Source organism: Lepidochelys olivacea (genome assembly GCF_965140295.1).
Source record: "Lepidochelys olivacea isolate rLepOli2 genome assembly, chromosome: 7".
Lineage (NCBI taxonomy): Eukaryota > Metazoa > Chordata > Testudines > Cheloniidae > Lepidochelys > Lepidochelys olivacea.
The window spans coordinates 118682974-118698373 of NC_140417.1; the positions used below are offsets into that span (position 1 = coordinate 118682974).

Sequence of the window (15400 nt, forward strand, 5' to 3'; positions counted from 1 at the left end):
TCCTGCCAAGGTTTTAAGAGGTTTACATGATAAATCTGCTTTTCCTTACGGCGACCAGGTTGCCGAATCTCATAGGTTACCAGCCCTACCTGGCGGAGGACCTCATACGGACCCTGCCAGCGGGCAAAAAGCTTTGATTCCTCCGAGGGGAGCAGGAGGAGTACTCGGTCCCCTGGCCTGAATGATCGAGCCTGGGCGCCCCGATTGTAGTGCTGCTCCTGGGCTCTTTGGACGGTGTTTAAGTTCTCCCTTGTGAGCTTGCCCGCCCGCGCCAGCCGCCCCTGCAGTTGTAAGACATATTTCAAGAGACCCTGTGTTGCGGATGGGTTGTGTTCCCAAGTCTCCCTCAAGAGGTCCAACACCCCGCGGGGGCGCCGCCCATAGAGGAGCTCGAACAAGGAGAACTTCGTGGATGCCTGTGGGACTTCTTGAATCGCCAGTAGTAAAGGAGGGAGCAGCTGGTCCCACTGGCGGAGGTCTTGGGTGGGGAAACACCGCAACATTCCCTTCAGGGTCCGGTTAAACCGCTCGACCAATCCGTCAGTCTGGGGATGGTAGACCGAGTTCTGCAATTTCTTAATCCCCAAGAGGGCACATACCTGGCGGAACAGTTTAGACATGAAGTTTGTCCCTTGATCAGTGAGTATCTCCCGTGGGAGGCCCACCCTTGCGAAGATCTTCACGAGTTCCACAACGATAGTGTGGGCGGTGATACTTCTTAAGGGGATGGCCTCCGGGAAGCGGGTGGCGTAGTCCATCAGGACGAGGATGTATTGATGGCCCGCCTTGCTTTTTGGGAAAGGCCCGACCAGGTCCATTGCTACCCACTCAAATGGCACACCTACAACTGGTAACGGGACCAGGGGGGCCTTCCGTACCCCAGCCGGGGCTGCATGTTGGCAGTCCGGGCACAACGCACAATACTCCTTCACCTCACGGTGGACACCGGGCCAGAAGAACCTGGCCAAGACCCTGGCCACGGTTTTTTCCTGCCCTAAATGGCCGGCAGCCGGGATGTCATGTGCAAGCTTCAGGACAGCCCGGCGATGGATGCGGGGGACCACGAGTTGGGTCCGGACCTTGTGGGTCTGGGGGTCTCGGTCAAGGCGGTAGAGCCGCTCGTGGTTGAGTTCAAAGCTGGGCCATTGGGTGGTGCGCTGCGCCCCCACAACCTCACCATCCACCCGGGCCAGCTGCTCATAGGCAAACCAGAGCGTAGGATCCTCCCTTTCATCTCGGCTAAAGTCCACCAGGTCAGGAGGGGGACCCGCCATTTCCAGGCCATCCTGCCCGGGGGTGGGGCCTGGGTCAGCTCCAGGGTCGGAGCTCGAGTCACGTCCTGTCTTCTTCTCAGGCGGGGCTTCCTCGAACGCCTCTTTGATGGGTAGGGATTGGAGCACCTCGACGAAGTCTGGCCAGTCACGGCCCAGGATCACTGGATAGGCGAGGGATGACGCCACCGCCACATTCATTAACTGAGTTACTCCGTGCACCGTGATGGGGACCCGCACCGTGGGGTATGATTTTACATCTCCGTGGATGCACTGAATCCGTACTTCCGCGACAGTCCGCTTGGTGTCCGAGAAGAGCGCCTGGCGGACAAGGGTCTGCCCACAGCCCGAATCGACTAGACCCACCATGGGGACCCCGGCGACTTCCATGGGAGCTGCCAGTTTGGCCACGGAGGGCAGACGGGCCCATCGCTCCCCGGTGCACACCAGGCCAAAGTTGCAGTCCATTGCAGGACATCCCCATTGCAGATACCCATACTCGCCACATCGGAAACAAAGTCCTACCTCTGGGCGCGCCGGCCGCGTGGGGGCACCAGTGGGGCCGCAGAGTGGGCTGGGGCCTGGTGGTCGGGTTAAGCGTCCAGGGCCGGAGAGTGGTGTTGACTCGGGCCGTCGGGAAAACTCGGTCCTGCCGCCTTCTGGTCGTCGGGTACGGTGGGGTGCGTTGGTTTGGGAGGTGGGCCCCCTCCTTTCAAGTTTCTGTGCATTGGGTCCCGGGTTTGGGGGGCAGGTGGCCGGTCCTATCGGGGCCTCAGCCTCGAGAAAGTCCTCCATAAGCGCAACGGCCGTGCTCAGACTTTGTGGCCGGTGCCGTAACACCCAAGCCCTCCCCTGGAGTGGGAGGATGTGCACGAACTGTTCGAGGATGACCTGTTCCGTCACCTCAGCTGCGGTTCGATGCTCGGGTTGGAGCCATCGGGTACCCGCGTCCTTCAGTTCCTGGGCCACCGCCCAGGGTCTGGCGCCCGGTGGGTAGACCTTTTCCCGAAACCATCGCCGAAAGGTTTCCGGGGTAATGTCGAAGGCATCTAAGATAGCTGCTTTCACTCGAGCATAAATGCGGGCCTCATCATCTGGGAGTCCACAGTAAGCCTTCTGGGCTAGCCCCGTCAGATATGGGGCAAGGAGTGTCGCCCATTGGTCAGGCGCCCAGCCAGCCACTGAGGCAACCCGCTCGAAGGTCACTAGGTAGGCTTCCGGGTCATCCTCAGGCCCCATCTTGACCAGATGGATCGGTGGGGCGGGAGGGGGCGGGGTGGCTGCCCGCTCCGGTTGAGCACCACCGTGGCCCGGCCACAGGGTTGCAAGCTGCTGGAAGCACTGGGTTTGTTGTTCCTGGTGCTGGGCCCCCAGGGTTTGAAGCAACTGCTGCTGGTGGGCCCCCAGCTGCTGCACGAGTTTGTGCTGCTGCTGTTGCTGGCTCTCAGCCAGGAACTTGATAAGCCTTTCCATCTCCATCTTTCCAGTAGGGGAGCTTCAGAGGCGCCCTCGCACTAACCCCTTTCGGCAGGGTTTGGGATCGCCTGCCCGCATTCTCCACCACTTGTGACAGGTTTCGGTCGGTCCTCCGAGCCCCTAGGGGCGATGGAGAGCTATGGTCTCACTGGCAGGCCTCAGCCACACCTTCCAGGCGTTGGGGAATTAGCGGGGAAGGTGTGCCGGCCGGAGTCAGTAGCGCGCCCCTCAGGCAGGGGAGCGCCGGCACGAGTAGCGTACCCCTCAGGCAGGTTGGCCGGGGTAGGGGAACGCAGGCCCACCCAACTCCCCTGCGTTCCAGCCCAGGGCTCTGACAGTGGCAGGAGGCGAAAGTCCCGCTGCTGGGTCAGCGGGGCCGTCCGCGCCCACTGACCAAACACACCCACCCCACGGTGCAGTTCAGCCCCTGGGCTACTTCCTACCCAGTCTCTTAGGCGGGTCGTTCCAGTCCCTCCATCTCGTCCGGGTAATCCGCTGCGGGCAGCTCCGGTCCCTCCATCTCGTCCAGGTATTCCGCTGCGGGCCACTCCCGCTCCCCCTCTGTATCGGACTCACGCTGGCCCGGGCTGCAGTCAGGCCCCTCCAGGTCCTCTGTGTTTTATTCAGTGGCTGGCAGTCCTGGTTGCCACAGGCCTTCCTCCCGGTCAGGCTCCTCCTTGCCCAGGGCTTCGCCTGGGTCAGCAGCAGGATCGCGAGGGAGCAGCCAGCAGCCTGCGTCTGTCTCCCTCCCTGGTGCTCTCTTCACTGGGCAGAGGGCCCCGCCCTTTGTACTTCCTGTCCCACCCTTCCCCTTCCCGGGATTGGCAGAAGCTTGGTCTGGCCCCGCCCACTCAGGCTGAGAGGGTGGCTCTTTACCCTCTGGTTCGGAGGGGAGCCACCCTGGCTCCCTACACTATCCATCCTTTGCCTGTTGTCCAGTCACTCTATCTTTGTTCAGATGCTTCAGAGAGAATGAATAGGGCAATTATCAAGTGATCCATCCCCTGTTGTCTAGTGCTAACATCTGGCAATTGGAGGTTTAGGATCACTCAGAGCATGGGGTTGCATCCCTGAACATCTTGTCTAATAGCCATTGATGGACCTATCCTCCATGAATTTATTTAATTCTTTTTTGAACCCAGTTATACTTTTGGCTTTCACAACATCCCCTGGCAATGAGTTCCACAGGTTGACTGTGTGTTGTGTGAAAAAGTACTTTTTGTTTGTTTTAAAGCAGCTGCCTATTTATTACATCGGTTGATCCCTGGTTCCTGTGTTATGTGGAGGGGTAAATAACACTTCCTTATTCACTTTCTCCACACCATTCAGCTTTTATAGCCTTCTATCATATCACCCCTTAGTCCTATCTTTTCTAAACCGAATAGTCCCATTCTTTCTTCTCTGTCCTCATATAAAAGCTGTTCCATGCCCATAATCACTTTTGTTGCCCTTCTCTGTACTTTTCTCAATTCTAATCTATAATTTTTGAGCTGGGGCAATAAGAACTTTACACAGTATTCAGGGTGTGATTGTGCCATGGATTTACATAGTGACATTACGATGAACCATTCACTTCCATATACACTTGAAGTCGGTGTAATAAATAACAGCAAAGGAATGATATCCCACAGTAAATTTTTGGTCTGTTTAGTGAATGGACTCTGGTTTTCATATCCTTTGTCATTAAGAGCCAAATCTTGTTCCTGTTGAACTGAATTCCCACTGACAACATCCTAAAGTTGCAAGGTAGTTGGAGATGGGAGGCAGAGGTTAACTGATTTATACTTGGCAAAATAAGCCCTAAATCCCTTTTTTCTGAAGGATGGTAACTGAAAGAAAGTGCCATTAAAAATGGCTGCATTTTTTTCCGTAATCTGGGTAATCCAGATAAAGAATTTATTAAAAATGTGTGTTGGAGGCCCGGGGTCATTATTCTTTGAGCAAACTATCTCATCCTAAAATTTCTTTTAAAAGTTTCATTATTAATAGCTCTAGGAAAGAGACGTGTAACCACATTATTATGTGGGGACAAGATGTAAATAAATCCTAGTGTAAGATCTTTCACAAGTGAAAAGTGCTTCTGTAGCCCACTGAGTCTGTAGACTCTCTGAAGACGAGTTCTTTGTAAACACAAAAGCTTGTTTCTCTCGCCAACAGAAGTTGGTCCATATTCCCCACTTTGTCTCTCTCAAAATTAGTTTGGTTTAAAGGCAGTCCAACATATATTCTGCTGCTCTGATCCATATAATTCAACAGATTTCCAGCAAGGATTGGCAATCCCTTTCTACCATTATAATAATTAATCATTCTTTATTAATTTGGGTCACACTTTGTTCGAAGTACCTTTATAAATGGTTAATAAATGATGCTGCTGCAAGTAGAACTGAGTAAATATTGGAATTGTTTTGGTACATTTGGCAATTTTGAAAATTTGGAGGTGGAAGGGGGAATTTGCTTCCTGTCGGACCACAAACAAATATTTTCAAATTTTGTGGTGAATCAAAAAATTGAAAAAATGTTCATTTTGGCTTGAATGAAACATTTTCTTTAGGCAAAACACTTTGTTTTGATGTTGATCTTTTTTTTAATGTGTTTTTTTTTTTTAAATCAAACGTAAAATTTTAAAATGAAACAAAATATTTAAAATTATGAGTATTCACAAAATCTTGAAATGATCCTGTTTTGGGTCAAGCATTTATATCATTTTGACTTGGGGTGGTTTTTATCTTTTTAAAGAATAAGATCTAGCTAAATTTTGAAACAAAATTTATTAATTTCAAAACAAGAGATGTTGAAACATTTTGTTTCTAAAATATTGAAACAAATATTTAATCTTATTAAAAAACATGAGTTTTTTTGGCTGAAACTATTCACTGAATTCACAAATAGTTTTTATCCATCCAAAACTGTTTTTTGGTGAAGAAACTATTTACCTGAAAAATTTAACCCGGCTCATTACATACCCCTTTCTACACTTGCACTTAAACCATTGCTACTACCAGTGTAGCTTGACCGTTGCTGAAAAATAGAGACCAAATGTGCTGGTGCAGAACAAGCAAACTAGCTCTGAGACAGGAAACAGGTTTTGAGCCTCTCTGGAAATGTTTCACACTGTCCAGCAAAGAAAAAGAAGCTTGTTTAGCTGATGAATTGCAATAGGATTCTTCAAGTGAAGCTAGAGATAATCCATCTAGAGACAATCAGGAGGGGATTGGTCCTGCTTTGAGCAGGGGGCTGGACTAGATGACCTCCCGAGGTCCCTTCCAATCCTGATATTCTATGATTCTATGATAAAACAAATAGTCCCATTTTTCATAACATCTTTAAAATGGTTATTGCTAGTTACTTAGTTAATACTAGTGTTGATTAAGGGCTGGATCGGACTCGGAATGCAGTATAAGTAGGAGTTGAATTACAACTTCAGTTTTGATTGCCTGCAAATAATGAGGCGTTGGACAGAATAGCATCTGACTTGTCCATCACTGGAAATGAATGTTCTTGCTTTAATCTAGTATTAACCCATAGTTCAGGCTACTGTTAAGAAAATGGTACACATTGAGGCAGGCAAATCCTTAATGGAGACACATGAGGATGGCCCATCTGCTCTCATTCTTGCCTCCGGGAAAGAGGTGACAGGTTCAAAACCAATAACAGGACTGTGCCCTCAGAATTGATGCTGAGTTAGCAGTACTGTAATTCAGAGAGGACATCAAACTAATGGCCCTTTGGCCTGTTCAGTGACATTCTCCAGATAGATGTTAACAATTAAATGGGACTTTTTACCAAAGGTGTACTTCATAATCCCTTACGTGCAGTATGGAGTGCCTTACTTTGATATTTCTTATTCAGTGAACAAACAAGGATTTTCTTAGCCAGACTAGCCAATGAAATGTCTGACAGGACAGGGAATTTTCTTTTTATGTTTGTTAATTAATGAGAGAATATTGGTCATTACGGGTGTGAATTAAACTAATGTGCATGCAAAGTCTGATATAGAGGAATGACAAGGATTCTACACAGAATCATAGAAATCTAAGGATGGAAGGGACCTCGAGTCATCAAATCCAGCCCATACCTAGACTATCCCTAACAGGTCCAACCTCTTTTTAAAAATCTCCAGTGATGGCGATTCCACAACTTCCCTTGGAAGCCTGTTCCAGATATTAACTAACCTTATAGTTAGAAAGTTTTTCCTACTATCTAACCTAAGTCCCCCTTGTTGCAAATTAAGCCTATTGCTTCTTGTTCTTCCTTCAGTGGACATGGAGTACAATTGAGTACCACCCTCTTTGTAATAGACCTTAATATATCTGAAGTCTATTATCGGGTCTCCTCTCAGTCGTCTTTTCTCAAAACTAAACACGTCCAGTTATTTTAACCTTTCCTCATAAGTCAGATTTTCAAATTTTTTTATCGTTTTTGTTGCTTTTCTCTGGACTCTCCAATTTGTCCAAAGCTTCCCTAAAGTGTGGCACCTGGAGTTGGACACAGTGCTCCAGCTGTGCTCACCCCTGCTGAGGAGAGCGGGATACTTATCTCATATGTCTTATCTATGACACTCCTGTTAGCACACCCCAGAATATTAACCTTTTTTTTCAGCTGAATCACATTGTTGAGTCATATTCAATTTGTGATCAACTATAGCCACGAGATTCTTTTCAGCATCACTACCACCTAGCCAGTTATTCCCTGTTCTGTAGGTGTGCATTTGATTTTCCTTCCTAAGTGAAGTACTTTGCACTGGTCTTTATTGCATTTCATATTGCTGAATTCAGACCAATGGTGTCCCAGTATGGTGTCATCTTCAGATTCTATAAGCATACTCTCCACTCCATTATCCAAATCATAAATGAAAATATTGAGTAGTAGCAGACCCAGGAATGATGCCTGCAGGACCTGCCTAGATATGCTGTCCAAGTTGGACAACAGACTATTGGTAACTGCTCTCTGAATAGTCTTACAGCCAGTTGCACGTCCACCTTATAATAATTTCACCTTGACCACATTTCGTGAGTTTGCTTATGAGAATGTCATGTGGGACTGTGTCAAAAGCCTTACTACAATCAAGATATACCATATCTACTGCTTCCCCCCTATTCCATAGGCAAATAACCCTGCCAACGAAGAAAATTACATTGGTTTGACTTGATTTGTTCTTGACAAATCCATGCTGGCTATTCCTTATAACACCAGTATCCTCCAGGTGCTTACAAATTGATTTTTTTTACCAATCTCATAACACAACTCATAATAGAAGCTTGATTTTTAGCACCGAACACCAAGGCATACGCCACCAATTAGAACACAAGGCACATCAGTACGCCACGCACTGAAATGCACTGCAGATATCAAAGCAAAGTCCACACCATTTTCTACACACTAAAATGTCCACCACCAATCAAAGAAAAGAACATACCAACATTCCCCACTCTGAAGGTGGTGGGGATGAAGTGTTGGGCAGAGTTAAGGCTGTTGGAAGGATGTGAACCCTGGTTTTATCAAAAGCCAGCATGGCTAGAATTTCCAAGGTTTGTTATTTTAGGGAACACTAGTATGGTCTTTCAAAGTTCTTTAGCTTTTCGTTACTGATACAAATTTAACTCCACTTAAATGAGGTCTTCTACTGTGGAATAAATGTAGTGGACAGTCTCTGCCTGTGCTTTGTTCATTTTAATGCTTTAACTTCAGTCTGTCCTTTGCAGGTCTGTGATGGGTTCCAGTAAAGAACCAGACCTTGTACACCTTGAGGCAAAGACAGTGGATGGCCGTAAGTACCTTAGTTTCCAAACAGTACTGTCGTTACCAGCTCCGTCGTGCTCTGGGTTGGCCTGCCATTCTGACGACAACATGCTACAGTAGAGATCTTACTTTTCTTCTCTGTTCAGACTCTCACGGGCAGGGTCTAAGAGCAGCGCCCTCAATTCAAGGCAGAGCAGCAGCTCCTCCAGTTAGCTGAAAGGGTGGTATTAACAGGCTGTGGAAGGAGCTTACTTACAGGAGGGGGGATTCCCATGGGATGTGCAGCCTTCGAAGGTAGTCAGTAAAAAGATACTCTCTTCTCCAGTTTATCTCTATACCTGCTCCTCCTCCATTGTGTTGACCCTTCAGCCACCTTTCTTTGCTCTTGTGGCCAATATTCCGTGTGCTTACAACTCCAAATTCCTTTCTCGAGCTTTCCTTGTTAGACAGAAGTTTTTTCAGGTCTGCTGATACCTTTGCTGGTCTTTTCTCCACTCCCCTGCTTCCTGCTATTTAATCTTTCTGCTTCCCCACCTCTGCAGGTCTTTCCCTGTGGCTTTTTCCCTGCAGCTTTCAATTGCCTCAGGCAGTTGTGTACCTCAGAAAAACCACCCGAATGTCCTGAATGTTCTCATTTTTAATTCCATGATGGTTCTCCTGAAAATGTCAGCTTTGCTGCAATGTGAATAATAGATTTGCGCCATTTGCAGGATTATTTATTTTTTGTTTTTATGACATAGTAAATTAACTTCTGAAAAATCCCACTGGGTCAAATTCTGCTCTCAATTACACAGCTAAAGTCAGTGTTGTTCTGCCGGATTTATGAGGGCAGGATTAGCCCAGAAACTGTCAGGGAGGGAACTGTCTCAAGACAATTTTTTTTTTAACTTGCTTAGCGTTATGGGTAAGAAATGATTCTTCAGAGGATGAATTTTAAAAGACACCATTGGAATATAAATTGTATATATTTTAATGTCCTTTCCATTTAATAACACATTAGATTATTAAAACTGAAAGAATTTTAAATATCTGTGCTTTTTACCATTTGTTTTTTTCTTTCCTTTTTTTAACTTTCACATTCCCTGGACACAGAAAGGAGTCTCATCCGTCCTTTCTGCTCCTCTGAAAGTACTAAATAGTAATAAAATATTCTACTGTGACACCCTCTAATGGAGCAGCTACACTGTTGTATTGTGTTTTGGACTGTTACTGTGTAAAACTGTAGTAAGTGTTCATTAAGGGCTATTCTCTTGTAGTGACACTAAGGTGTATTCACTTCATGGTATGCTCCATGCTCAAACCCCCAATTCCTCTTTTCTCCTCCTCTCTTTTCTTCTCGTCCAATTTGAGTTCTTGTGACATAAGAAGAAGAATACTTTAGAAGAAAAGACCTCTATAAATGTAGAGACAAAAGTAATAAACATTATTATTCCCACTTTACAGATGGGGAAACTGAGGTACAGGTAGGTGAAGTGACTTGCTTAAAGTCACATGATGAGTCATTACCATAGTTGAGAATAAAACCTAGGCTAGAACCAGATAGTTGAGCAAACTTGCCTTCCCTGAAGAAGATAATTTCCACCCTCTGATTGGTGAGCAAACCTTTCTCCAATGGAGGAGAGTAACATGTAACTGGAGCAGGCAAGGGGTTGTTAATAAAATGCCTTTTTTCAGGCTCAGCCCAGGAGTTACAATTTGTGAACTATTTCTCTAATCTTTGGCAAGGACCACATGTTCGGGAGCTAACCAAGGGTGAAAATTCAATAAAGGGATTTAATTTGAAAAGGTATCCCTATCGAAACAAAGTAGAAAAAAATCACCCAGCAATTGAAACTCAGTATCTAAGCAAAAGCACCCAACTTCAATGCAAATAACAAGATAGTTTTATTCTTGTCCCTTATATCTTTCCCAGCAGAAGCTCAGCAGTATATTAACCATGGCTTCAGATGAGAGAGAATAGAGATGTCACTGCAGTACGGTATTAGAAAATCTGGCTGGTAGGGTTGTGAGGGCATTTATCATCATCATCTGACTTAGTCCTGGGCATTCCCAGCCGGAATACTGATAACATTTTTTCCTGACTCTGTCTATGCCTTCTGATCCTTGATCATGGTCTGTTTTCATATTTTTATTTATTGTATTTCTATACATAATGTTAAAAGATTAACAAGGAAAAAATAACAGTCCCTCAGCTAGTATAAATCTATATAACTTCACTGATTTCAGTGGAGCTATGCCCAATTACACCAGCTCAGGATCTGGCCTTTCATGTCATACGTTAAATTGTACGATCAATGCTAGCGCTTGAACTAGAGTCCCCAAAAAGCGGCTGGGTATGTGATTAATTTGGTATGGGAGTTATGTGGCAGTTTGATTATTATACAGTGTTAATTGATGTGATTAAAGTTTTAAACGCTCTTGGTTAATTTCTGTAGAGTGCCAAATGTAGCGGATTTTTGTCTCCAGTATAAAATCCAAGTACATAGAAAGTGAGGTTTATATTTAGTGGTTTCTCTTAAAGTCCAATCTGGGCCAGACTCTAAGTAAGAGCCAAGTGGCAATCACTGTGTTTTCAGTTGGAAGAAATTCATCTGAGCCTTATCTTACATTTCCATTCAGATAATTTTGTGTCCCTGGGGTTCCACTTCTAGTTTGGAATAAAATCAGAAACTCATTGACAAAAAAAGTCAGCAGAAACTACAGATGTTTGCCTGGTTTCAAGTCAATGCTGTAGATCTGACTAACACCGTAAGCTCTTTTCTGTAACCAGAGGGCAGGGAGTATGCTGTTAGACCCTAGAGCCAAATTAGATTAAAACTTAACCAAAATCCCTTGAAAGGTCTCTAAATTTTTGAGAAACTTAGCTGGGCATTACGTTTATGAAAAAAAGCATGTAAATTTTGTAGCTAATGGTTTGTACAGCTCTCGTTTGTGAGACTTAGACAATCAAGGCCTGAAACATGCTAGTTCCCCTAAGATGTCTTAGGACTGTGCCTTTAAGAATTGACTGGTTAAGGGCCTGATCCAGTGTCCACTGGGTTCAATTCCCCACTCTGCCACAGATGTCCTGCGTGACCATGGAAAAGTCACTTGATCTCCCTTTGTCTCAGTTCCCCATCTGTAAAGCAGGGATATAGCACGCCCTACCTCACAGGTGTGTTGTGAGCATAAATGCTTTAAAGATTCTGAGGTGCTCTGCTACCTCATTGCTGGGGACCTTAGATGGATTAAAATCTGAAGAGTTGGCAACAGTTTATTTTTATTTCTTAAAGTGTTGGGGTTCTTTAAGTTAGGAATGTTTCATTGGGGGCTGGGGCCAAATCTAGTGCTTGAATGTAAACACTCTGCACAGTTCAGATCAGGATTCACACCCAAAATCTGTAGTTTGAATCCCTCCTGGGCTTTTAATATAATCAGCTTGATACATAGTGTTCCTTTGTTCTGCTTTGCATGAGAGGTAAATAGTTGTGAGTCTGGAGACCTGGGTACTATCTCCTGATCCTCCATTGGTTTGCTGCCTGAACTTGGGCAAGTCAGTGAGGGCAAAATTTCAACCATGGGTGTGTGGCTAGGCACCCACACAAAAGCAAATGAAAGATGCTGAACTCCTGCACTCTCAACTCTAGTTCATTCAGGTAGCGTAACTCCTGTAACAAAATATTGTCAACTGGTAGGTAGTTCAAAAGATGAACGTCCACATTACGTTTGGATACTACCACAGCACCTGCAGGCAACTGAATAAATGGGACATCTAGAATATGAGTCTGCTGCTCAGAGCTGGGCAGGAAGTGGATTTCCCATCACACACAAATTCACCAGATTTAAAGAAAAGTCCCATCCTGAATTGGGATGAAAAGTTGAAATCTTGATTTTTTTTATGCAAGCAATCAAACAAACAAGCCAACAAATTTGAAATGTTTATTTAGATTTTGTTGTTTAATGTATTTATCTTAAATGTCAAAACGTTTCAACAATTTTGAAACTTTTTTCGAAAAATGTCTGAGTCAAAAAAATTGTCAAAACCCACTCTTTCCTGCAAGCTTCATGGAAACTATTTACAAACATCATAATAAGGCTCAAATTAAATGTATCCCCATTTTGCGTTCCCCTCTCCACAAAAAAACCAAACAGTGAGAGGGCCAAACATAAGCCAGCCTTGCTAAAGAACAGAGTAAAAGAGGTGATTGGAGGCTAAAAGGTGCCCTTTAAAAATTGGAAGTCAAATACTACTGAGGAAAATAAAAAGGAGTATAAACTCGGGTAAGTCAAGTATAAAACTATATAATTAGGTAGGCCAAAAGGGAATTTGAATAGCAAAAGACACAAAAACTAACAAAAATTGTTTTAACTACATCTGAAGCACAAAGCCTGACAAACAATAAGGGGGGCTGTTAGACAATCAAGTTTCTAAAGGAGCACTCAGGGAAGACAAGGTCCTTTCAGAGAAGCTAAATGAATGCTTTGCATCAGTCTTCACTTCAGAGGATGTGAGGGAGATTCCCACAGCTGAACCCTTCTTTTTAGGTGCCAAATCTGAGGAACTGTCCTAGATTAAAGTATCAATAGAGGTTTTAAAACAAATCGATAAATTTGATCTGGACAAGGGGCTGAACAGTGAGGTGGCAAAATTTGCTGATGATACAGAATTACTTGAGAAAGTTAAGTCCAAAACTGACTAAAAAGTTACAAAGGGATCTCACAAAATTGTGTGACTGGGCAACAAAATGGCAGATGAAATTCAATGTTGATAAATGCAAAGTAATGCACATTGGGAAACATCATCCCACTTATACATACAAAATGATGGGGGTCTAAATTATGTGTTGTCGCTCAAGAAAGAGATCTTGGAGTCATTGTGGTTGGTTTCCTGAGAACATCTGCCCAATGTGCAGCAAAAGTCAGAAAAGCCAACAAGGTTAGGAACCATTAGGAAAGAAACAGATGATAAGACAGAAAATATCATAATGCCACTATATAAATGGAGGGTATGCCCACACCTTGCGTACTGCAAGCCGTTCTTGCCCCATCTCAAAAAAGAGATATTAGAATTGGAAAAGATAGAGAGCAGGGCAACAGAAATGATTACGCTTATGGAACAGCTTCCATTTTATGAGAGAGTAAAAAGACTGGGACAGTCCAGCTTGGAAAAGCCGACGAAGAGGGTGGATGGTCGAGGTCTATAAAATCATGACTAGTGTGGAGAAAGTGAAGAGGGAGGTGTTACTTACCATGGCACCTAACACAAGAACTAGGGGTCATCCAACAGGTTTAAAACTAACATAAGGAAGTACTGCTTCATACAACTCATAGTCTACCTATGGAATTCATTGCCAGGAGATGTTGTGAAGGCCAAAAGAATAACGGAGTTCAAAAAAGCATGAGATAAGTTCATGGAGGCTAGGTCCATCAATGGCTGTTACCCAAGATCATCAGGGTTGCAACCCCATGCTCCGGGTGTCCCTAAACCTTCCACTGCCAGAAGCTAGGAGTGGACAACGGGATGGATCACTTGGTAATTTCCTTGTTCTGTTCATTCCCTCTGAAGCGTCTGACACTGGCCGCTGTCAGAAGACAGAATACTGGGCTAGAGGGAGCATTGACTTGACCCATTGTGGTTGTTCTTCTGTTATGTACCCTGGGAAACTTTGATCTAGACAAATCAGTATTGTCCAACAAAAAAAAATTAATTGATTAATTCCTGAACAGTTCTGCGGCTGCCACAATCTTACTCACAATAGTACAATAACTACTTATTATAAATACAGGTCGGAGGATCAGGTCTTTGAATGAGTATGTGCGAGGGACTTGCATATATTTGGATAGATGTCAATAAACTGGATATCAGAGAATTATTGTTTTAAAGGAAGGGATTGATAAAAAGTAAAGAAGAAATATGAAGTGGTAGCAGAAATTCTGGCTTTTGTGGATATTTAATAAGTATCTCTGTCCATTTTACTGTTCTTCTGCTGCATTGATCTGTTTATTGATTTTTAATTTAAATTTTACTTGTGCTGTTTTGTTATCACAGGTGGGGCCAGATCCTCAGCTGGTGTTAATCAGCATGCTATGGTGATTTTCAGCAGCCAAGAATCTGACCCATAGTTCTGAACTACAAGGCTGTGTTCCTTTCTTCTTCCTGTGTAGGCATTGCAAAGAAAAACATAAGAATTACTACCCAGCAGCAGATAAATACTCCATCTAATCCGATATCCTGCCTTTGACAATGGCCTTTTCTTTCAAAGAATCCCCAGAATGCCCTATGACTGGGCAAAAGTGTGTCATGGGGATAAGGCAAATGGCAATTTCTTCCCAACCATAGTTGATTATCAGAATTTGCCCTAAAAATGAGGATTGTTAGCTCTTCTAATTGTAGCCTAGTTATTGGAACTGCAGATGGTGCCCTCATTCATTTAAATATTAAATCCTGTTGGAATAATAGGGATGAAACCAGATTGGTTACTATATCCCTCAAAAATGAACTGGCTTTATTTTACTGTTCTTTAACATTTGTTATTTGTAAGTATGCTGCTGGCTGCTTGTGAAAATGCTCGTGAATCCTGAATGTTCCATGAATGATTATTCACCTGAACCTTCATACTAGGAAGTAAGTTATTCATTATTTGTTATTCTCTTATTTAAAAAGTTTCAATATTCCAGTCTAGGAGCAGAAACGATGCCTTATGATTTAGATGGCCAATCACAATCCTGAACAAGGCATACTAAATAGGTTGTCTGCGAACTGTTCATTGTGTCTGTTTGGTGGACGCTGGTTGTCCAACTGTTTGGCTAATCCATATGGTTACTAGATATAATTGCAGAAATTGGAACTGATTCCTGAACAAATTACAAACCGAAACAAACGGGATAAATTAATAATGAATGTTATTCGTTACAAATAAATTGTCACACTCACC

The 15400-nt window shown here is 44.2% G+C and overlaps 1 protein-coding gene across 2 annotated transcripts in view; it reads left to right on the forward strand.

Moving 5' to 3' along the window:
• Nucleotides 1-15400, forward strand: part of SORCS1 (sortilin related VPS10 domain containing receptor 1) — a 428683-nt gene that overhangs the window by 315326 nt on the left and 97957 nt on the right. For both annotated transcript variants that reach the window (XM_084634878.1, XM_084634879.1), the window contains exon 6: nt 8450-8514. In XM_084634878.1, coding sequence (XP_084491004.1) covers nt 8450-8514 — 65 coding nt within the window. The remainder of the gene's footprint in view (nt 1-8449; nt 8515-15400) is intronic.